We start from the raw sequence: 25,364 nt of genomic DNA, 5'->3' as shown, positions 1-25,364 counted from the left end.
AGTTACAGGAATACTTAATAAGGTTGTCGTCATTTGTTCTATTCATTATTTTAGACATATTTCAATTTACAAAGCCATTTAAACGAATGTGTTGTATAGATAGAATATCGAAAGAAATTATTTTAAAATATCGAAATTTAGTACTTACCGTATTAAGTTCATAAATACTTATGCACAACATAAATATGATATCAAACTTAATTTATTATATGAGTAACATGGCCAATATAATTCAATTCTATAACAATTTAAATTGAAAACAATTTTGTATAAAAAGAGTTGTATTTTTATGTAACTTAAGGAAATTAGAAGAACCTAAGGAAAAATGATTTGTTAGAAAAAAAAATTGTTTAGTAAATCATACAGCATCCTGTACGTTTTCTTGGTCATAGAACGTTTCTTAATATGCATTAGAAGAATTGATTCAGAACTCCAAAACGAAACAGAACTTTGTATAAACATACACCCAATATAACCTTGCTTTTAAGATATATTATTTTCCATATTCTAACAATATCTTTGTCCCGTTGTTTGTTCAAGCTTTTAACATTAATCTATGGTCAAGGATTATTGATAATAATATAATATAATTTGTCACTTTGCCTGAAGGATTAACAGGAACATCCACTCACAATGTTTTACAAAATCATTTACACAAGTTGTTAAATAAAATCTCCTTAGATGTTAATTATTTCATATGGTTCATGATGCTCGGTCTCGCTTCTGGAAAAGCATAGAATGTATAATATAAGACTAATCGCTTAAATTCGAAATAAGCAATTAGATTTTAAAAGCTATATGCAACTCTACTATTATCTATAGAGTCATCTAAAATGTATCATTTATGCAATACTCCCGATAACTGTACCAAGTTCATTCAGACGCGCGTGTAAGCTAACAAACAACTATTTTAAACATATTCTTTAAAAATAGTTTGCATAACGTGTGAAAGATTGTAACAAAAACAAGGTTACATCGGGAATACGTGTACATAAATTTCTTAAGCCTATCAGTACTGAATCCATGTTCGAAACATTTCCTATGTATTAAGAAACACTCTTTATTAATATCGTCAGTTTTGCAATTTGTACCTGTGCTGGAATATCTTTCTCTCTTTTCTCCCATAACCCAACAGATTTGATCAGAGAAAAACGGAAAATATGGCACTACATTGTAATACGACAAGAAGAAAGAAAGCGCTGTCTGCAGTTTTCTCAATTTTTGTATTAAAAATGTTTTAACAGTACCCAAAAATTTGTCCATAGATCAACGTGCGTTTTGAAAAAAATTCAACTAACTTTCTCGTTTGTATATAAACGTAACAATACAATATAAAATGAAGCAATTAAAAATGACAATGATTATTATGTAGAGCTGAGAGCGCAATCGTTTATACTTATATGACATTATTAGAGCTTAGCTGTTAATGAGCCGTATTTCTATTCATCGTCAACGTCGGTTAAAAGAAGGGTACGCATAATTTTGTCACTGGTATGTCGAAGAGTCTAGGCTTGATCTGGAATAGGAGATATGATATGATTAGATGATTGATACGAACAGGATTATGTTGGAGCCACAGGCACAGGATATCTAGGCAGTTATCGGTCAAGTTTTGTTAGTGTGTTTTGTCTCTTACTGTACGCACGAACGATTTTCTCTTATCTTAATTTGTATATAATTCTACTGTGTTTTACAGTCGGCAGGATTATTGCCTTGTTGTTTCCCACCTGATGGTGCAGATTCCTCATAATCTTCGTCCTCATCCTCAGGATCGTCCTCGTCATCCTCATCTTCTTCATAATCTTCTTCCTCGTCTTCTAAGCCTTCTCCTGAAATAGTATCAAAATTAATTTATTATAGATCGATCGTATCGGAGAAACTAGATAAACAATAACATTGAAACATTTCTTAAATATTAATTTCGGTTTGTAAAAAACAATAGAAAAGGATACCTGTAAAATATAGTATAGCTCTAGGAACTATACGCTCTCTAATATAATGACCAATTTCAAAATCGCTTGTTAATAAAGCTTGAGTTTCATCGTCTATCTCGGCTTCTGAATCTTCTGGCACTGAAGGAACAATTTACAATAAATTGTATTATAAGCACATCAATTTAAATATAGAAACAAAATATAAGAATAGAAACTATTATCTGCTATTACCAACTGGTGGACTGAAAAAGTTGAAAAATGAATCATTTTGAATAGTTTTCGTTACAGTTCGTATGGACCCGCGAGATTTATGTTTCTGATTCTTTTTTATAGTTTTTACTGTGACGTTCTTTCCTTTCTTCCAATCGATCGTGCATCCCTGTTAAAGAAGAAGTCACAACAAATATAAGTGCAAATCGTATGTTATATAATATGGTTTTCATTGCCACGGATACAAAATAAAGTTTATTTTGGCTAAAACTACCTACTTACCTTACATTTGTAAATTTCGGGTCCTTCAAAACTGAACGGATCATTTTTTTCAGGTGTACACTTCATAATATATTCTTTAGTTAGAACTCTGTTAGTAAAGTATTCATTTGGCTCAAAATGGAACTCAAGGACAAAACCCTACAAAAGATCTCGTTAGATTTCAATGTAATTCAACAATCTTTTCATATTTTTTACTTATGTTCTTATTTTACATTTTAGATGCTGTCCATTTTTTATACGTACAAACTGCTATTCGTTATGTAAAAATAAATAAAACCTATATAATATAATTTTATTCTCCGAGGCTTAGTTTCCGAGAAAATCGGGGTGGAAATCCACTGTTCGAAATCGTTAAGAAATAACACACGTCTCGTTAAAACATTTTTAAATGTACGATATCGTCCAGTCCATCATTTTCGATTCAGATACATAAATATTAGACAATTTTTTTCACACCTCTATTAATTGGTACACAGTATTAATTACGCATTAACGAATCTATAGATGTATCCGTAATTAGACCGGGACAGCTTTACATATAACACTATAGACATTGTATATTGTCCGACGGACCGTAACTTAGCTATACAAATGTAAACACGTGCAGTGGATTTTTAAATCGATTTTTTCGAAAATGGAGAAACCTCGGAGGGAAAAACTTTATTCTACATTTTTTATTTATTTTTATACAAGGAATCTCGTTCTGCACGCTTGTACAATACTTTTGGACGCACCCTGTATAGTAAAATGGAAATTTTACAATTTAATAAGTTTTTTTCTTTCTTTTATTTGAACAGACAACTTACCATTGGATTAGCTTCAAGAAATTTCACTTTAATATCATGTAAATGTTTCAATATTGGTTCATCGTGTTCCTGAACCATATCAGCCAATGTTCCAACATTTTTAAATATTGTCAGCCAAAATTCTGGGATGCCTTTAACATCTTCACTTTCAGCTCTAAAATGGTTACAATTAATTAATGATATTACAATTTCATGAAGATCAATATAACAAAGTAAATTCAGATTTTCAATAAACATACTCTTCTTTCTTTTCTTCTTTATTCTCTTCAAGAGTTGTTTTTGTTAGCTCATTAATTAATTCGTCTTCATCGTCATCGCTCTCCCATACGCATTGCGTGTCTGTTGGTTCATAAGCACCTGACACTATTTCACCCCTCTTCTCATAAAGAGGAGCGTACAATTTGTTATAAGCACATTCCAAAGTATGTATGTCTCCATAGAATTTTGCCTCAATGTTAGTAGTAAATAATTGTAATTGTTTCAAAGCTTTAACTCTGCGTTTTACAGAAGCTGGAAGAGACTGCATTTGCTAAAAATTAAAAATTACATATAAAATATAATTTTTAATCCATAACTTAATAGTCTCTCTATCTATTGCAAATTGTATGTAATATTGAGAAGAGCTTTTTACAATGAGTACCAATATTTTATACTAATATTCAAAGGTCTTCTATTTTAAAATATATTACTTTGTGGCTACCTAACATTCTAACTTAAAATAGCTAGAATTAATTGTTAATAAAACAATTGATTATATAAAACATACACTTTTCTCATTTTTATGAATTAAGCAGTGGTTGCTGCATAGGTAATTCCGCGTATTGTTTTCTAATCTACTGTGGTGCACGATTTACGATCTACACTAACAGCTTAGTAAAAAAGCATCAAATTTGATAATGCACATAATCGAAAATTGTTAAATTATTACACCGAGTGAAATGAAAATAAGGATAAAAAGTGTATGAACTTAATGAAATGATAACATATTTTAAAAGACATATGATACTTACTGATATGGAGCAATGTCTATATTTTATATATATATTAATCATGAGTTTAATTAATAGTTATTTCAATTATTAGATGTGGTAAAATTTACATCAAAATACAGACATATACAGTTAAATTATGAGTACAACAATTTTAACCAATATATAACTGACAATACTGCTCTATGAGAATTTGGAGTTTGTAATAGAATTAATGGAGTTCAATGTATTCCTTTTGATATAACAAAAAATTAGTACTTTCTAATTTTTGGATTGTCAAAAACTGTTTATAGTTTATATGATATTTGAATACCTCCAATCTTGGTGCAGAAATACGATCTTGCAGAGCAGCTAACACATCGTGTTTACGTAAATTTTGGGTAGTAAGCTCTATACTGTTGTTATCATCTTCATCTTCAATAGATTCCATGTCGCTATTATTGGAAGCGCGCTTTGGATCAGTTGTCATTATACTATAATCCAGATTTGTTTCGTTTTAAAAAAAATAAAACGCTAAAAAACAATAAAATTTTTTTGACATTGCTATAATAAAAAAAAAAAGTACTTTATGTTTCTTTAAATCATTAAAATTTCAAACAATTTTTGAAATTTCTTTAGATAATATTAGATAGTTTAGATTATGGTTAAAAAATGTTACTCCATTTTCATATAATTTGTTATTGTTACTACCTAAATATCAAGAAGATAGATATCAATAAGACATTTATTTACTTTAGCAACTAAATTGAATATTGCAGAAATAAATTTAAATTGTTCCATAAACAATTGTATATTTCATAAACAAAAATGTGTATATCTGAAATTGATCTTATTCATGTTAAACAATGTAAAAACTTTATTTGGATTAAAATACTGGAAATACAGGCTTTTAAAGCAATTATGTGCAAAGAAGAAAAGAGGTATTTCTATTAGTTTAAACATTTTATTTTTTTTTATGAAACAGAACCATTTATGTATAAAAGTATCATATAATTCCTTTTCACTTAAGAACATTTTTTCATTATAACATCTGAATATAATTAATTTTCAAATAGTATCTACACAAATGATCAATATTATGAGATAAATATATATGAAATATAGAATCAAAAAACATTTCCAAATTATATAGAATTTTGCAAACATATTTAATATACACATTCTTAAATTATTTAATTATTTTACTTAAAACAGTATAAAACATTACAAATTTAATCTTTATTTTCAGTTCTTATTTCTGTATTACTGTAATACCACTTTGACAGTAATTAAAGTGTCTGACCAATTAAATATGTCTCAAGGTATTTATTTTTACAATTGATATAACAAATATTGATAAAAAACAATAATCAATATTTTATATTAATTTACTCAGTAAAATATACTGTAAAGAATTTAAAAAAAAAATAAAAAAGAAAGAGAGATAGGAATATATTGAACAAAGCGACTAAATTTACAAACGTTTGTGTACAAAATAAAAAACAGTGGATAATTGAAATTAAACGATAATTTTATAAATGAATCAAGGACATGGCATATAGCGAAGTCACAATTTGTTTAATGTGCCGAAATTCAATTGCACGTTGCGTTATCATTTTCCGTCGTGCGTGCATTATGTATATTTTAAATATTGATTGCGTGCACGCGTGTACATGAAATAAACGTTACGCGAAATACAAAATGCACGTGATGGAAAAATTTCATTAATTCCGTAGAATTTTTGTACGACGTTACACTGACATTTGAAAATCACCATATTCGCGAGGGAGAAAGGTTATTTGCTAGGGTACGCAGAGATTGTGGGAAAAAAAGCGGAAATTATATCAATTTGTCAATTATTCGGCGGATCCTACTGCATTATGATTATCGTACTCACGGGCAGGCTGCTGCTCCGTTACTAATTTATTTAAAAAAACTGCACAGCTTGTGAACACTATTGCTGAAATTCAGTTTCAAGGCAGAAAAGTGCGTACACATGGGACAGATGAAAAAAGCAAAGATTTTCGGGGTTATAAATGAGTGAAAATCTGTGAATAAAACATGATACGGTTGATTCTGTGCGAAAGCGTTAATCGAAAATGTCTGAACGAAAACGGAGAGTCATTATATGGACACAAAACATACCTTTCAAATCGAAGCTGATCAGAAGAGGAAACGAACAACGAACCAGTCGTTGTGTCAGTAGTTTCGTTGCAGTAAGTCGCACGATACGAAATTAGTTTCCCTTCTGTCCTTTTCTATACGAACTAAGTGCTGCTATCATACAATTCTAAAATTCCCTAACCTTACTTTTATTTTTTTCTTAAACGCAAATCTGTTTGAAATCTAGTAGGCACCGAACGACAATAAGTTGAAAGGTTTTTCTATTTTATACAAATAAATAGTTGGTGATAGTCTTTGATGTTTTAATGAAAAATTTTAAAAAAATTTTCACGCATAATTTGCTAAAAAAGAAGATAGAACGATATAAAAAATTCAAATGTTATAACGGAGTATCAAAGAGTCGTTGTTTCGAATTTTATTTCAATTTAATTCAAATAACTGAAATTATACATAAAGATTATTTCATTATCTCGAACATACAATTACTGTTTTCAAAATTATATTTCGAATTGAAATTTTTACATTATAAATGCGTAGTTGAATAGTATATATTTCGAGAATATTTCAAAGAACGTTATTGCAAAAGTTCCTACGTCTTTGATTAGTTGGCAGTTCTACTTTATTCCAGGTTATACCATAATTCAGAGAAATTTAAATTTATAACTTATTAAAATTAATTAAGAGAACGGAATCATTTCAGTGGCGGCAAACATTTAGAATGTCAAAATTCTGAAAAATAAATTCGTGTCAACTATTGCAAACAGTTGCTAAAAATTAGCGTAAGAAGTGAACAGAATGGAAATTTGTAACAAGATCCAAGAAACATTTCTTTTGCCTCTTTTCAAGCGAAGAAAGAGTATTCAATTTTTCAAACTTTTTTACGTTGTTCTTTAGATTGGCAACAGTGATGTAGTTTCAATTGTGCGTATTTCAGTCTTATCGTTTATCGCGAAACGGAATAAAGATGGCGTACAGTGACGTCACGTCCGTTTGGGACGAGAAACGGAACGTAATTCGCTAACACGTTTTCTCCTATACAACATCGTCGGTCCTTTAGGCTTGGCGCCTTCGTCAAATGCAGTGAGCGTCGGTGTACGTAAAATGGCGGACGGTGACATTGATTTGTACGCCGACGATCTAGAGCAAGATTTCGCGCAGGTAATTCGATTTCATCTTTGTTAATAAGTGACCACGCGGTCGATATACATAATCGTTGATCGGTTGCTCGCACGATAAATATTCAAAACTGTGAGAAAAACGCGTCAGTATAGCGGGGTGTCCGGCGTCATGGAGGAGAGATGGTAACGATTGCTCGTAAGCGGTGCCCGTATCTTGTTGAAGTGGGACGTCGATTTTTAGCTCGCGTTTTAATCGCGGCGTGTAGCCGTTGCGTACGACTGTAACGACTGATAAACGGTTTCTAATATTCTGTTGTACAGTTAGTGTTGATTTGATTCGTGCACGTTTCTCGCATCGGAAAGCTAAAGCGAATACGTGTAATACAGATACACGGCAAGAAAAGCAAAATGGTGTTAGCGGTAAGGCGAATGTCGTGTAGTAGTGTTTCTTCCGCTTTGTTCGTCGATGTAGTTTTTGATAAATATTTTGTTTGTTTGTTCCTCGAAACGTTTTTTATTGCTTTCACGCGAAGCTGGGTAAAATATGAAATACTATTTTGTCTGGCGATGGACGGCAAAGCAATGCAAGTAAAATAGTGTCACGAAACCAACGCGAAAACGAATTAAGATGGTGTTGTTTGTATAGTCGAAAAATATGAATTAAATATATTTTATTTTTGGCTTGCGTTTTTAAAATGTCGATTAGAATGTATTTTTAATTTTGAAATATTTGAAAAATCTTGTGACGGCGAAAATCAGGTTAAAGTAGACTGTGAGCTAGGGTTGGGTCAAGATATTTTTTAAATAAAATACAACAATTTTGAAATATCTGTTTTGCATTATTATGTGTCAAGGACCTGAGCCAAAGCTAGTTTATTGTGCTTCAAGCAGATAGGCCCCAAGAGTATGCGACCAAATGCAGGACTGCCTTTGGGTTGCGCATTCTTGAGGACTGCATAAATGTAAGCAAGAATTGTTTAATCAAATCTAAGCATGAATTTAGGCAATATGTCTTTAATCATAGATATATGTAGTATCTTATTCTTGCCGTCATAAGAGATTTCAAGCAATGATAATTTATGATCCATAACAAAATACTTCTACTTTATTTGTTCTTAAGTTTCAGTATTAAACACAAAATATTATTTCATTTGCATTCACTTCTGTATTTACCCATTATTTAAAATATTTTTATTTTTACGGCAATGTAAATAAAAGAACAGTTTAATGTATCATTTATTCAGAATGTAAATCTAAATAAATTTGTAATATTGATTATTGGTTTTAGAATTTAACTAATTGAACATTTATAAATGTCTTTTTGTACATGATGACTAGAGAGAATAACAATGCTTATTCCTTTTTTTTTATATATATATAAATGAATTTTTTCAATCCAATGATAGTTTTCAGTATTATTTTCATGTAATTCTTTTGTAGAAAAATACCACAAAAAATTTTCCATATTTTAATAGATGTAAATATTCTGCTTAGTGGTCGACATATTAACTACAGAGTTTCTAGCAGCAATAAAAATAACTAACATTTGCAATATAACTCCTCCATGACATTCACATTTTCATAATACATTTCTAATAATCTTTTTTAGGATGAGTTTGCTGGTGATGGAGTTGATCTGTATGATGATGTGATAGCAGCTCCCGCTGGTGGTAACGGTGGTGTTTCTACAGGAAACAGTGGAGATGGTGGAGGTGATACAACTTCACCAAATGAAGAAACAAATGGTAGTGCACCTTATCATCAGCTTGGAAATAATATTCAACCAAACCAAATTGGAAGACGCCATCAATTATATGTTGGCAATTTAACTTGGGTATGTAACTTGGTAGTGATCCATTTTTACATATGTAATAAATAGTAACACAGACTTTATTGATATTTGGTTGTCTGTTACAGTGGACAAGCGATCAAGATATAACCGATGTGGTGCAAAGTATTGGTGTATCTGATTTTGTTGAAGTAAAATTCTTTGAAAATCGAGCAAATGGACAATCCAAGGGTTTCTGTGTTATATCTCTTGGCTCAGAACAAAGTATGAGGATATGTATGGAAAGACTGCCTAAAAAAGAATTGCATGGCCAGAATCCAGTAGTAACGTTCCCTACTAAACAAGCTTTGAATCAAGTAAGTAATGTACTTATATTATTCGTAAATAAATATATTGTCTAAGAAGAAAAATAATTGATAAATTTCTGAAAAATGTTGATTCTTGTATTAAAATTCATAAATTCCTCTTTTTTTTGTATTTATCCTACTTCTTAAACCCTTGCCAAATAAAATTATAGTTTCTTCTCCATTATTTTAGTACATTTTTTATTTGTACAAAATATATTTATGTTTAAGATTATATCCAAAGGTACAATTGTACAAATATTGACGAATAATGAATAAAATTTTTAGATTTATTTATATACTAACTTCTGCGTAATTCATAAACGGATTTCCTAGCATCCCCGTGTTTCTCATTTTCTTTTACAATGTTAGTATAGAAAGTTATTTCAGCTGTTCATATCAAAGCGATCAACGAATTGTCATCGAAAGTAGTAATCAATATATCGTCGAGTTAAATACACACAAGTTAACAATAAATTTCATTTCGTATGAATTCATAATTCTAATGTAATGTGTAATACAAATTTCTGAGGATAACGAAGATATGACAATACTCTCTCTGATATTTATGACGATATTTGCATGTTTATTTAATGATAAAACTGTGTAAGGCTAATATTTGAGTGTTTATAAAATGTTGAATTTAAAAATTTCGGGTCGAAAACAGTTAGGAAGCTTTCATCAAATTGAAACTCACGAAAATCGTTAACAGTAGATAAGAAACTTCGTGTAAAACATGCGGCCACCAAAGAGTTAATAAAGGTTTCAGTGTACAAATGTAATTTCCTCTATTAAGTTAAATAAAAAGTAATAAAGATCGTTGACCTAATTGTTAGATATAATCAATACTGCTGAAGAAACATCTAGTCTGCATTGGTGCTCGTCCCGAAAGGGTTAAATCGACATCCAGATGAGGGAAGCAATGGACAACAGACAGTTTATGAATAAATCTAAAATGTGTATTCGTTGTACTCGAATAAAATTTGTCCAATTCTGTCCAGAATTTTTTTTTTCTTCAGGGAACGTCTTGGTACGTCCTACAATACTATCGCGTCATAAAGTATCATTTAAGAACATGAAGACGACCTCGCGTCAATTTATAGTTGATTGAAAATGGTTTTTAAAAGATTTTGAGGTTTAACTATTCCCTCAATAATTATTTTGTTTTCCAGCTAAATAAACGAAAGTGTAATGATCCTAATTTTGAAATTTTTTTATGTTTTCAGTTTGAGTCTCAGTGTAAAACACGTCCAGCTCCAGCTCCTCAGCAGAGCCAAAGTCAACGCCCCCATAATCCACACCAACATCAACCACCAATGCCACCTCATCAGCAACATCCACAACATCCCCAACATCCTCAACATTCGCAACAAAATCATGGTCCCCGGATGATGATGGGCCCTCCGCAGGGCGTGAGACCTCAGAGAATGCCGCCCCCAGGTATGGGTCCACCGGGTCCAGGTGGACCTGGCCAACAAGGTCCACCGCGTATGCACGGTCCACCGATGGGTCCTGGACCAGGACCGCATCATCCTTTACCTGGACATCCTAATCAAGGTCCACCGCCTCCTGGATATCAACAAGGACCATGGAATGGTCCGAGACCTAATGGTCCGCCTGGGCCACCGAGAGGTCCAAGTGGTCCTGGTGGTCCTCCACAGCAAGGACCACCTGGACCAGGTCCTGGTCAACATCGACCACCTGGAATGGTATGCGCTATAACTTCTGCTGTATTAACATTATTAACTGCACGTAATTATTAATTGGTAATTATTTTTTGATTTTCGGAATATTATGGGCAATTTGAAATGGTTTTATATATATAAAAAATTTTTATTTGTTAAGGATTTTATTCTTGTTGTTATAACTTTTTAGAAAGTAAAGAAATGTTGATACAAAAAAATCAACATAAATAATCCAATCGAACAATCGAATGCAAATAATTAACTATTGTTTTAGTAGGAAAGTTATTAACATTACTTTCGAAATGGTTCATAATTATAAGTATTAAGTGGGTCGAAAAGTTAAATTATTGAAGTTAATATTTTTTGGTATTTACAGGATTCTGCATAAATTTTAATTTTACTAAATTCTGTATCTTATGTTATTATGATACAAGTTACAAGAATATTTTTTGCACTTACATGTCTTACACTCCGCGTAAACAGAGTTGCACTAGAGACCTTTCAGAAGCCAGTTACCATATACCACAGGTAACACACACAATGTGTTGTTTTTTCGCTTTTCACGTTATAAGAATTCCATTCTTTGAAACTTTCAATATCCATTTGTTTTTGAATACGAAGATCTGAGTAAAGATTATTAACATTACCAGTTTTTAAGTATTAAATTTTTCATAGTTGTCAGTTTTAAAGTACTCAAGATCGAACTTATTTTGTGATCTTCGTTAAAAATGTTTGTGATGTTTTCTCTAATCTATTCTCTTTTGGACGAACGTGTTTAATACTCAAACTTTAAAAGATTATAATAATATTTCTTTTATCATGTGCAAGTGTTTATTTTATATGAAGTTCATAGTATCATATTACAGTGCATAAGATATATATAACATGAAAAGCTTCTCTATTAAACTGTTTCATTTCTGTCTGTTCAATGGTTAATTATCTTTGGCAGTACATTGATGAAAAGTCATTAATGAAAATTAATAACTGGCTCTGATAACTTAAGGTTTTAGTATAAGATTACCTCTATTTATTACATAATAAATAGATATGTAACAATAATAAATTTTCATTATGCATTTATTTTATTGCGAATAATATTTTAGCGAATTTCCTAAATCTCTAAATCTCTATTTAGCAATTCCATGGTGGTCCACCTGGTCCACCTGGTCAAGGACCACCGCGTGGCCCACCTGGACATCCTGGTGGACCTCCGGGCGATCCAAGGGGTGCTCAACCACGCCCTGAATGGAACAGGCCACCAGGTATGTGAAATATTTCACTTTGTAGTAAATAATATCCTGAAACATCTTGGACTTTGAATGCTCTATTTTTCCTTCCTTTCATTTATTATTATAAAATTCTTTTTCACAGTTTATAACCTGCATGATAGAATAGATGTGTGATAGTTATGATTGTAAAGTGTATTATGAAGTATCGGAGTTATGACGTAGAACGAATGCAAAATGTAACATGATGAATTATAATAGACCACTTTAAGTAACAAAGTACTACCATGTAATGAAGTTATTATAAAAGTTCACTGATATAATTATTCAATGTGCATAGGAATGCATCACGGGCCTCAGGGACCACCAGGTTTCCCTCAACATCAACATATGCAAGGCCCACAACCTGGTCAAGGCCCACCACAGAGAGGACCTCCTCCAGGTTCTATGGGTGGTGAGAACTTTAGGACGTTCATTGAATATTAATCACACTATTATTCATTTTTTTATACAGTAATGCATGATATTGAGGGAAATTTATGCTTAGGAGTATGAAGGTACAAGGTGTTTCAGACAAAAATAACATGAAAAATAAGTTCATTTTTGATGTTATAATGTCGCTAAAATAAAGCATTTTGCAATATTATGCGAACGATAACAAAAATTTACAAGATAATCGGAGAAAAAGCTATTGGAAATAAAAACAAAATTTCAGAATTATAATTGGAACGTAATACTTACCTGCTTTGAAGAAATAAATTTCAGAAAACGAATTTGGCACTTACTCCATTGTATTGTGCAAGCATATCCTAGAGCAAAAAAGCCTGCGATCTGTTGAATGAATTGCAGAAATAAAGCCTTTGACAGCTTGTGTTATACATTGTTGCAAGCTAACGTAGATATTGATCAGAAGTATTGTCAGGTCCAGGGGGACCCCCACCTGGACACGGAGGACCGCCTCAGGGACCACCACAAGGACCGCCAGGAGGACCAGCGCCACACGTGAATCCAGCATTCTTTCCTCAAGGCCCACCACACCAACATCCAGGACAACATCCACCAGGTCCTCCTGGTCCACCTCATGGACCACCACATGGTCCACCTCATGGACCACCTCATGGTCCACCTCATGGACCTCCACACGGTCAACCTCATGGCCCGCCTCATGTACCGCCACATGGGTACGGACCACCTGCAACACAGGTATAATGCACTTGATCCTTTACTATGATTTCTAGCTATCGAACGAATTCTTAATTCACTGTAGTAGTAAAATATAAAATACATTGAAACCGCAATTAAATCGGTTTGTATTTCATGATATATACATTTCAATCATCTCTTGAACACATTTAATTTTGTAATTAGTCTTTTGATAAATTTTTTCAGAGTATGCTACAAAAAAGTGTAAAAAATATTTTACAGCCACCATATGGCGCACCAGGACCTGATCATCGTCCGGAAGGACCACCTCCGCTGACGGAACAAGAATTTGAGGAAATAATGAGTCGAAATAGAACAGTTTCTTCCTCTGCGATTGCTCGAGCAGTTTCAGATGCCGCAGCAGGAGAATACGCGAGCGCCATAGAGACCTTGGTCACGGCCATTTCTTTGATAAAGCAATCGAAAGTCGCTGCAGATGACAGATGCAAAATTTTAATCAGTTCTCTTCAAGACACTTTACGCGGCGTTGAAACCAAGAGTTACGGTTCTGCACGAAGAGGTAAGCTTAATATTAATTTGTTTCTTTACGTGATATACGTGCCATATTTGCAATTAGCATACATATTACTATTATAATGAAATCGATGTAATACTGAGATTGCACGATATAGGTACGATTTTTTGAAATTTTCAACCGAATAGTTTTTCAGAATTAAAAGTGTTAGCTTATACGATATTTTTTAAATAAAAAATTCTAATTTTGTAATAAAAATTTCTTTTAAATTCTAATCCGTTTTAACGAACCATTACAGAACGTTCGCGTTCACGCGACAGAGAACGTAGTCACAGAAGGAGACGCGAGCGATCGAGGAGTCGCGACAGGGAATACAGAGAAAGAAGCAGGGACAGGGACAGAGAACGCGACAGAGAACGTGATCGCGAGAGGGAAAGGGATCGTGATCGTGACAGAGAACGTTATTACAGTGAACCATATCCACGCGAGAGATCACGAAGCAGAGAGAGGGATCGCGAACGTGAAAGAGATCGCGAATATAGAGAGCGGAGCAGAGAAGAAAGGTAAGCTCAATATTATTTTACATAATTATTTTAACTATCGCTACTGGGTATGTCTTTTTATCCAATTCAGTCGTGGATTTACTGACCAGCCAGCTTAATTGACAGCTTTATCAATAATGCGTACGCGTATCGATTAAAAAGAGATACGATAAACTTAATTATTAGCGAATAGTCCGCGTTGTAATGAATTGTATTACTACTGCGATACGTTAAAAAGTATAATTCTGTCTTGAAAAGACTTTTACGTGCTGTTAAAGTAATTTTGTTTTCTTTTTATAAACGAATATCGTTATTTCAAGGATACAATTATGTAAGGTTAAGTCTGTCATCTGTATCATATATTCCTCGAATATTCGAAACGAAGCTAGATAGGATTTTGTCATATGAAATTCATTCAATTTGACTCTAGTGACTATTGAATATAGATATAAGTAGTTAAATGTTTCGCGAAGAAATAAGTAAATTAAGTAAATAATAATGTAACGAGTCAATGGGCGATATTTGGAAGAGTATGCATCGTTTTATTAATGCGAACGTATATCTGTAAATGAAAGTTATTGTAAAACAGTTAGTAATAGTTACTCAGGTAATGAAACATTCAGGTGAAATGATTCTTACCTGTTGGTAGATATTATAACTGTTTGTTGTCGTTTTTCTTCGTGTTTCTGTACTATTTATATTGATTGATTTTTTTTTGAAATGGGTTCGTGAAATACACACAAAGACCACAGGATAATTTTCGCGCAGTCGAGTCGCGATAATTATATGATATTAACAATTCACAGTCCAGTATACATAAGGAGTTATTAATTATAAAGAGTAAAAATTAACCCTTATCTTGTAGCAAATTTTAAAGGGTGTATTTTATACTTAATTATTATTCGTATAATTCTATTCTTCTACCAAATCATTTTCGTTTAGATAATATTATTCTTCGAGTAACGATTTCTTGCAATTTGAAAGAGTTAATGATTGAAAATGTGTTAACTCTAATCGAGCAAGCAAATTGCTCACCTTTGCAGCGACGGGGTTGAATAAGAATTATTTTACCTTAATATATTAATTGCTATTGGATGTTTGTATACTTTAAAAGTCCTAAATTCGTACGACTCTTCGTTATAGAAAATTTTTTTAACAATTTTAACATACGATAGTAAATCCTAATTCAATACTTGAATATTAATTTACTACTACAACGTTTTTAGTAACGAAAATTCAATTTATAAAATTGTTTTAAAACAAAATTATCATTACCGATCTCTTATAAAATGTTTGTATCGTGTGATGCTAAAAGATGAATGAAAATGTAAATACTTTTGCACAATAAGCAATACAAATTTGTACAGGGAGGGGGGAGGGACCTTTTGGCATTTGAGGACTGTACATTTTACGCGCAGTCAATTTTTACCAACATTATAAAAAGGTATTCACCTTTAAAAAAAAATATATGTGTAGACAAGGTGTTTAATTAGTGGCGGTAAATGTTCAGTTGTTCAGCTGAATAAATAATACAGCTCTGATTTGTAATCATTAAACCAATGAATCTAGATGATTAAAATGAATTAAGACAAATTTTACATTACATGTCATTTTACTCTCTCGTGTTCTATGAATCACGGAAAATATGTAAGATCATTACATATCTTTCATCAATTGTGATCATACAATATTTAGAGTTATGTATTATAAAATGTTTTTGCAACACGTTCTGAATAGCACTAATGTCCATAGCATACTTTAGTATATAAATATTCAGGGTAAATGTATTTGAAGTGCAGTAAAAGGATCGATTATTTAATTTATGAACTAGTAAATTGGTAAACATACTTTTCATCTATATAATTATAGTCTTGTATTCTTATCTAATGTATTGTCTTTGCATTATAAATTTATTAAATATTTGTTTTTCGTTAAATGTACTATGGAAAAGTGTTTGCTAGTAATCTTGGGAATAACAGTTCACAAATTAAATAATTAATTCTTACGTGTTAATTATCAACAGAATGTGTTTTACAAATTATTGATAAATAAGGAGTACGTGAAACATAATTATTATAATTTTTACATCGTTTAGAAAGTACTATAGAAAATGCATCGACAAAATGTAGAGATATCTACAGACTTCGATCGCGGAAAATAATATTCTATAATGTACTGTTTGCGTTTTAACGCGACTGAGTATTTATTTAATTTGTATAATAAAGTAGGCTATTAGTACTTCTTATTTAGAGAGACATTGTAATTTGTGGGTTTTGAAGTAGTGTGCGTACTAATATTTTATTACAATTAGATAGTCGTAATCCAAGAACATATCCGAATACATTAAACATAACAATCGAAACATGGATTAGTTCTTACTTTTAAGTTTTGAGTTCGATCATTTTTTGTATTGTTCTAATCATATTCAAATATGATTCCGGGTTTAACGATTGATCATAAATCTTTTTGGACAAGATTGTGTGTGTGTGCGTGAGTGTATACATGCACTCGTACAACCCTAGTAATTGTAGTTTATATCAATTAGTATACCACGCCGTTAGTAAAATTTGTTACTGTATAGCTACGGTATACTTTTCTTTAAACCTAGTTCATATTTTTGACAATACATAGAAAACGTTTCTATGAATATTACAATTTTCATAAGTATGAAATCTTGGTATAAATGATGTTTCATTAAAATTCATCAAAGTATAAGCGGTCGTTTTATAAATAATGATTCGACCGAAAGAAAAATGGAATATATTCTTGTGTAATTTGTTTTATCTAAAACAACGTACTAAGTCTGGTAACCGTATAAGTCATAACGAAGTATGCATTTTCCATTAGTACAACACGTCAGTCAGCCAGGCCTCGAGTAAAAGAAGAACCGCCAGAGACGCCTCCCGTCTCGTCTTCCAAGGCGTCTAGGTAATTTACATACTTTTTTTTCATTAAAGTGAATGCATGTAGACTTTTTGTAAAAAGTTCAATTTTGTCCGATACAACGATTAAAACAGATTTACCATACGTATGAGGAATCATATATGTTATCGCGGTGATAGCGTTTTCATGAATGAAAGAAAACTTTGATAGGAATGTCTAGATTTAAACCGATAAAGTAAAATGGAAAGAAAGGTGAAAACTAACACATTGAACTTTCCAAGAATTCAACTTATCGTTGTAGCTAACATTAGTTGTCTTTTCACATGCACATAACGATGACAAAGGTACATTAGACTATAATTGTGCGAATTCTTTCATTATTTTGACTTTTAGAGTCACTGTTTGCATCGTATAGTTTAAAAAATAAGTGTCAATTCATTAGATCGTACCAAAATTCTTAGCTTTTCTTTGTTATAATTACATTTTCTGTTGAAAATATTTGCTTAGTTGCCGAAAGAATTGGAATTCTATGCAGAAAGTTATGTAGCTGCTTTTCACAATATATTTGTCTCTTGCGATACTTGTTGTTTTCAATAAGTGGTCAATAATATACCGCACGGGGTACGCAGCCGAACCAATAACACGCATAATGAAAATTATTATTTATGTTCGTACTTAATAGATGATAATAAAAATATAAAAAATCAATGCATCGCTAGTAATCACGGTATGCATAAATAATTTCGAAACGTTCAAAATCTGTATAATAAAAACAAAATTTATTCATAGGTTTTCATAGAAGATTATATTTTAAAGGGAATTTAAAAAAAAAAAACTATGTATACTATTTTGTCACCTGTTTCCACTTTTTCTTATGCCGGTGTAATTTTTTATTTTTTCGTACGATGCAAATGAGTTAAGAACACTCTGACTATGAGTAATATATTACTTACATCTAATGCTCTAATTTCTTAGTATTGATGGAGATAGATAATACTTTTTAGGAAACGTGTGTTTATTAGTTCGGTTATGCACCACGCTGTACATCTACTAAAATGTTAAACCAAGACAATGAAGTTGAAAACAATGTGAACAGAGAACAATGTAAAACGGGATGGAAAGAGGGATAGCGTAAAATTAGAGAAATAGTGTAAAGATAAGTGTAAATATATATATGTATATAAGAGAAAAGAATAAAAAATACATCGCTAAAGTAAGATAATTGGCTGACGTAACTTGTGTAGGTATTATGACGATCGCTACAGAGAGCGTGAACGAGAGAGAGATCGAGAACGAGAATCAAGCCGGAGACCATCGGAGAGAGAACGAGAACCGGAACGCGAACGGGAACGAGAACGAGAAAGAGATCGTCGCGACGAACGTGGAGACTCATCGCATCGTTCGAGACATTAAAGACTAGTATACAGCGCAAAATGGATTTTCAAAGAAAGAAGAACTGCTGCAAAGACACGGTAGTAAAACCCCAGTGTCTCGCAGGATCTCATCATTGATTTTCGTGCAAGCTTGTTGTTTCGTGGAAAATTTCTAACGAAACGGATCTATGAAGACACACGTTTATACTGTTCACCTAACTCTAAAAGTATCTTACCACTTTCCTGGTCAACTGATGATTAGTTCCAAATCGATTTAATACAATGAAAATGCTTTTACTATTAAATTTTTGAGAAAATGAGTTCATTAAACAAATTTGGATAAGCATTTTTGATAAGAAAGATCTATATCTGTCTACAAGTTCAAGTATTGTATTCGTATATACCATCTTTTAATTTATTTCTTATAGTTGATTGCATGGAAATCATATATTATGTTAAAACATCTATTTTTGGATGCGCGACTGTGTTTATCAGTATGTAAAGCATCTAAAAATAAAGGTTTGGCCGGGAAAGTGTAAAGCCAGTTTCGGATGTATTTCGAGCCTATAAACTTACCCGCGAGTTTTATCAAGTTACCATAACGGGTTCTTATGGGATTCATATACATATATACGTATATATATATCGGGGCGCTGTAGAGTTTACGTATATATTTGTTTTAAAGTCACCATTTTTTTCTCTCTTTTTATGCAGCGTACACTATATATATATCACACTGATAATGCGAAAGAAACGCGTACACACATGCATACATATATCTCTATGTAACGTTTAAGGAGAGTATACGTTTAGTTTCGAGGGAAAGAGAGATACGCGGTGTGTTGTCGATGATAATACACAAATATGTGCGACACAAGACCGCTACGAGAGTTGTTAAACGAGGTCGTGTTCAGTTGCGGTTTACAGACAAGCTGAAGAACGCGGAGAACGGTCCTGCTGCTGCTGGCCTCCGCTCCTGGAAGAACGAAGACGGCACCCCTCTGTTGTGGACTCATCGAATCTTCTGAAGCTCCGTGACGATGCAAGATTGTATCTTAATATAATACATATATACGCTTTAAAAAAAAAAAGAAAAATATACGTGATAAACGTGTCTTTACTTTATTCATCAGTACACACAATCTCCTGAAAATGTTATTTTTGTTTTCTTGTGCTATACATACCCAAGATTACTCGAAAGGTGGAACCGATTAAAAAAGAACACGAGAAAAACCGCACTTTCGGTCCCCGCGAATTAATTTTTTGTATTTTGGTGTTCGCAACAGCGTTAGGGGTCGAAAGTGCAGTCCTGGGTGAAATATTTTAACAACGATTACGGTTCGTTCCAAAAGCTGATATCACCCACGAAATCCTATAGTAGAAGTGAAACGTTCGCTTTGATAAATATTTGAAGTTTTCGCACATGGTACGACTATTTTATAACTGATTTCGCAGAAATACCTGTGTACGTCGAGATCAAGGGAAAATGGAAAAATGTAGTAATTTTGTGTGTTTGCATCGGTAATTCTGGGAAATTGGTTTTTATTCACAGTGTTATCTTGTTTCTCAATATTTATTTCAAATGTTATTCGATATCGAAACTTGAATATTATGAACAGTATTGTGAAAGCGTAATATGTCCACAGAACAACCTTGCCCATTTATATGGTGCCCGAGTCACCTAGCAGCTCCTGTACCATTTGCAAGTTAATTTTCTTAAGAATTTACCGAGCATACATTTTAATCCTCGTTTAATCAAGATTCTATCAATGATACTTGTTGATTTATTTTTGTGTCATAAATATGATGTCAATCGTACATAGTTATATGTTTTGAAAGTGTGCGGTATTTAAAAAGAACTTTATAGTTACATATTATGCTCTTGATTGTATGAAGGTTAAAGACCAACAACGTTTATGCAACAGCATAAACTCTTTCATGTTTTGGGCACTACGAAACGTTACTATTATATTATTTTATGTTCGGCATGACGTTTTAAAACTTATCATCCCCTTTCCTTAAATTTCATCTCTTAGGCGAACCTATTTTAATTTTCAAATGTACTTTCGAGTTCACTTCTCATTGACTTCTTATGTTTGTTATTGATTTTGTCGATTCGGTCGTTACTCAATATTATATTTGATTGTATAGTAAATACAAATGTAAGAAGTTATCGCTAGCACTTCGCACGCATGAAAGAGTTACAAACTGCTGAACAAAACTTGTGATTGTTGATCACATAATTAAGCTAAATTCTTCCTGAAGGAAAAAAAATGCCAAAAGTACTGAACGTTAGCATGAACGGTTCACCTTTCGAAGGGATTTTTTATAAAATACGACAAATAATACAAGTAATAACTGCTCTGTGAGGCTACGTTGTATATATTAATTTCTATTGTATTAAATAGTTGTTCGTTGTCTAGCTGAACCCTTTACGGTCTAATTGTAGTCTAACATAAGAACGTCTGTAATTAAGAGAACGATTGATAGCGTTTCTTGGATAATTTTATTTGCAATTATCAGCAATTGCTATTATTTGTATGCTTGAATCTCTGGTTTTGTCGTTGCACGAATTTTCGTGCTTTAGTGAATGTTTGTTTAACGCATCGGATCATTTTTTTAGAGACTATGAAAAGGAAAGAGGACCGCAAAGGGCTGAGCGTCTGGTACCTATTAACGTGTACCAAGAGACGGACGAGGGACTCCCACAGAGCATAATACAAGATAATTAAATCCAGTCGTACGAAAACAAAGGGAATTCCGTTTTTTATGTTGTAAACTTAACGAGACCACATTGCATGATATCATGTATGTCTCGTAAATGATTATGTTTCAATGTGCCATTTAAAATACGTAGTTACTGAAATATACTATACCAGGTGTAGCAATAAGAAATGCCGAATCGAGCATGACCAACTCATAGTCTAATTGTTTGGTTTATTATGGTTTAATCCTTTGCGATTCCATGCTTTTTTTAAATAGCCAATTTTAGGCGCCAATATTATTTTACATTCCTTATTTTATATTCTTCCTTACTTCTGTGTTAATTTGTCTTAACTCGTTTGTTCGGATTAAGTTAAATGTACACAAAATGAAGAAACATTAATTAAGTTAAAAATAGAGAAAAATAATTGTCGTGTTAGTGTAAGGATAATTTGCATTATGCAAATTCTCTCGATCGATATTAAAATTACACTGATACACTGCTCAAAGTAAAAGACTGATTACGTTTTTGAATAATTCTGGAGAATGAATCAAATATCAGAGATGAAAGAGAGAGTAATATTTTTTGAACGACTATTTAATTTGCATAAGATTGAAGTTCTTAAAATATTGACTACATTGTCGAACCAGAGAGGTGCTTATAAAGGTTCTTCAGTTCTTATGCTGCTATACATTAATTTGCACTGAAGATACCTTTTGTACGTGGTGATACTAACCAGTTAATTATTTGTTACCACTCTACCGTCCGAATGTTGTGTGACAATTCAATATTGTCCAAAGTTTCTTTCATTCTGCAATTTTCTGTACTTGATTCTGTATACAACATTAGTACATCCACATGATTCTTCGCATGAAGCACAATTAAAAGTTTGTTGTTGATCGGGTTCTGCGATTTTGGCGGAATCGGGAATGTTAAAACCGCGGGAGTTGATCAACAAAGAACTTTCCAATAACAACATGGTCGAAAGTCGAAAGTATACGTCTTCATCGCGTTCATATTTTCGATCTTTGTATTAGAGGAAGGGACACTGCTTTTTCAAGTATTTTTTTTATTTATTACAGATACTAGTTACTTATGACTAAACAATTCTTAATTATTTTGAGCAGTGTATGTTTCCTTCCTTGACAAAGTACCAATAACGTATTTAAAAGTATTGTGTCCGATTTGCAAAATCGAATCATCTCGCAACAAAAGAACAGTTATTCTTACGATAGGAAAATATTGAAATTATATTACGAACAAGAAAAGATCGCAAAGGGTTAGCGAGTGTTTTTTATTTTACCGAAGCTTCATTCCAAACTAATAATAAAGTCTCTCGCAACGATTGACAAAGTACAATGAAATTAATATTTAGGAATCATATTCCTAACGACAATTTGACTATAAGTATAGTTTTAGGTAATCAAATGTAAACGTAGTTTTTAAAGTCCTTCGAGATATACACACAGCAACAAACCTTACTTCTCCTGGATTTGTTAGCATACTGTGTGCACTCTTTTTGTATAGACAATTTTCCGATTCTGAGAGCTTTTACTGCAACTTACGAATTGTCGATGCAGTGATCGCCTTCATTTTGATTTTCTTGTTACTTTCACAATCACTTCCTGAATGGAAACATTGCTTCATGTTGCCGGGATCTACTGAATTTTAATTTCACACAGATAGGTTTCAATTTTTTACGAAGACATCTAAACGATCGAAGTAATTATAATGAAACTCTGCCTTCTATTTTTGGCATAAAACAACTACATCTTATTTCTAAACTTGTTTCATATTTTTAAACGTGCGAATTTTCTTTTGCGTGCTAATGAAGATTATCCATTTAAAACGCAATGATACAGTCAGAAGTTAATGAATGTATGTAGTGGTACTTGGTCTCATTTTTCTTTTCTATATCTGATTGTTTAAATAATTGGTGGAAATCTTTACCGTGATAATACATGGTTATAAAGATTATTTTGCGTCGTGTAAGCAATATAATTAAAATAATTATATTCATAGAGCTTTGTGAAGTGTAATTGAACTTTGAATGATTATTTTATCCAATTATAATTGCGTTTTAAATGAATAATTATAAATACTTCTTTCTTATCGAGAGTACAAAGAGCTGTGAGATCATTTTAAACGTAGGTCTATTTTTTTAATAATTTATATTTAATGGCACACGATATGCTATTTATAGAAATTATATTTTGTTTATTCAAAGTCGCAGTTGAGTAAATATTTTTTATTATAGAATACAAAAAGAAATTTTAGGATTATAATTTTATGATCATTGTAGGAAATGAGAATTAGAAGCAGGAAGCGTTTTATTCTGAATAATATTACGAATAAGGTATGATTCTGCATAATATAAAACTCTATGCGGTAATGTCAAGAATATAATATAGAAGCTGAAGATATAAAATAGTAGCTTCTGTGTAACACTATGATGAGAACAGTTGTTAGTACTTAATAGTCTCACGAATCAATGGCAATTATTTGTAATCTCAAAGAAAGACCTATTGACAAACTTTTGTAAGTATAGTAGCGTATATGAAATTATCTACCGAAATGCAAACGCATAACTATTCTTTAATATACAATTTCTTTACATTTCATTTAGAATTCAGAAATTTTCAGAAGAAATACAAAGAAATCGCTAATCAGAAAAAAAGGAAAGAATGATATCAGTATTCACAGTGTTATACTAATATATATCGTTTATATTTATCGATCTCGCAGAATGATGAATTTATAATTTCGAAAAACAAATGTGCAATTTATAAAAGCGTTTGTAAACGACTATAAAGAGATCAATTTGTGTTAAATGTATAAAACGATGTTTAAAACACACCAAAACAAAGCAATTAAAAGTACGTGATTTTTATCATTTTTAACGATACAAAAGATATATACATTTTTACATTCTGCAACTTAAAAATAAGTATGTACTTGTATAAAGACAAGAAGTTACATATAAGCTACGAATTTTCTTCTGTGATCTCATTAAAATGTACATAATACAAGTATAGTATCAAAAGATTTTACGAAGAGAAATATATATTTTTTTGTGCTTTTTTTTTTTTATTATTGAGCTCAGATTCGTGGTAAATTAAAACGCTGTTGTACAATTTTGAAATAATTCTTTTACAATTCAACAACAAACAGTAAGTCGTTTACAATTATTATTATCAATTGCTTATAATAATCTATTTGAATTCGACGAACAATGTATTATACTGCGTATACGTATATACTGAATGTTGGCGTGAAGAATTTATATTCTTAGGTGATTGACTTACGAATATTTATCATGCATCAATTACTTGTTACAATTTTCGTTTATTTTGCATAGCATGTTATGTCTTGTAACTTCTTAAGCCTATCATATTTATTAAATCAGAAATAGAAATTGCCAGGAGAAATGTGTATGGAGTTAAGGGGTAAGTGTATCACAGAATACAGCTCTAATTGCCTCTTTCTGGATCCACCTCTTTCTGTACAGTACTTTCAGCAGATACGATTGTGCTCTTAGAATGATACACAAGCTAAAAAAAACTTTGTTCAGACATCTTGTCCTAACCCTTCCAAATCTAGACTATAGATAGATAATTGCTTTAATTGTGTAAGCAAGAGTATAGTTCTAAAAGGATTGAGACTGCCTTTCAGAATTTGAGTAGTTCACTAACATGTTA

General features: G+C 31.9%; 2 protein-coding genes across 12 annotated transcripts; one reads left to right on the top strand and one right to left on the bottom strand.

Moving 5' to 3' along the window:
• Positions 1–226: 226 nt before the first annotated feature.
• Positions 227–6,461, bottom strand: LOC122402768 (nucleosome assembly protein 1-like 1-B). Of its 6 annotated transcripts, none has more exons than XM_043405837.1 (9): positions 6,346–6,461; positions 4,535–4,734; positions 3,472–3,761; positions 3,233–3,386; positions 2,427–2,564; positions 2,166–2,313; positions 1,953–2,072; positions 1,728–1,829; positions 227–1,516 (listed from the first exon to the last, which is right to left on the bottom strand). In XM_043405837.1, the coding sequence occupies exons 2-9, from the start codon at positions 4,688–4,690 to the stop codon at positions 1,506–1,508; spliced, it is 1,119 nt and encodes a 372-aa protein (XP_043261772.1). In that variant the 5' UTR covers positions 4,691–4,734; positions 6,346–6,461; the 3' UTR covers positions 227–1,505. The 6 variants fall into 6 exon arrangements, with proteins under 6 accessions (XP_043261772.1, XP_043261771.1, XP_043261768.1 ...); XM_043405836.1 differs by having other exon boundaries at positions 227–723; XM_043405833.1 differs by having other exon boundaries at positions 227–1,829.
• Positions 6,462–7,371: 910 nt separating this feature from the next.
• On the top strand, positions 7,372–21,873 carry LOC122402738 (cleavage and polyadenylation specificity factor subunit 6). Of its 6 annotated transcripts, none has more exons than XM_043405762.1 (11): positions 7,372–7,482; positions 9,052–9,276; positions 9,360–9,587; positions 10,802–11,284; positions 12,396–12,522; positions 12,827–12,940; positions 13,409–13,689; positions 13,912–14,209; positions 14,463–14,727; positions 17,554–17,634; positions 18,834–20,481. In XM_043405762.1, the coding sequence occupies exons 1-11, from the start codon at positions 7,426–7,428 to the stop codon at positions 19,000–19,002; spliced, it is 2,328 nt and encodes a 775-aa protein (XP_043261697.1). In that variant the 5' UTR covers positions 7,372–7,425; the 3' UTR covers positions 19,003–20,481. The 6 variants fall into 6 exon arrangements, with proteins under 6 accessions (XP_043261697.1, XP_043261700.1, XP_043261699.1 ...); XM_043405763.1 differs by lacking the exon at positions 7,372–7,482 and adding an exon at positions 7,633–7,862; XM_043405765.1 differs by lacking the exons at positions 17,554–17,634; positions 18,834–20,481 and adding an exon at positions 21,586–21,873.
• Positions 21,874–25,364: the final 3,491 nt, after the last annotated feature.

The sequence above is a fragment of the Colletes gigas genome, unplaced genomic scaffold (assembly GCF_013123115.1).
Source record: "Colletes gigas isolate AHSC1104 unplaced genomic scaffold, ASM1312311v1 Colletes_gigas_Sc00039, whole genome shotgun sequence".
NCBI classification, from domain to species: Eukaryota; Metazoa; Arthropoda; class Insecta; order Hymenoptera; family Colletidae; genus Colletes; species Colletes gigas.
Note: the sequence above shows the minus strand (reverse complement) of the source record. Positions and strands in the feature narration are given on the sequence as shown.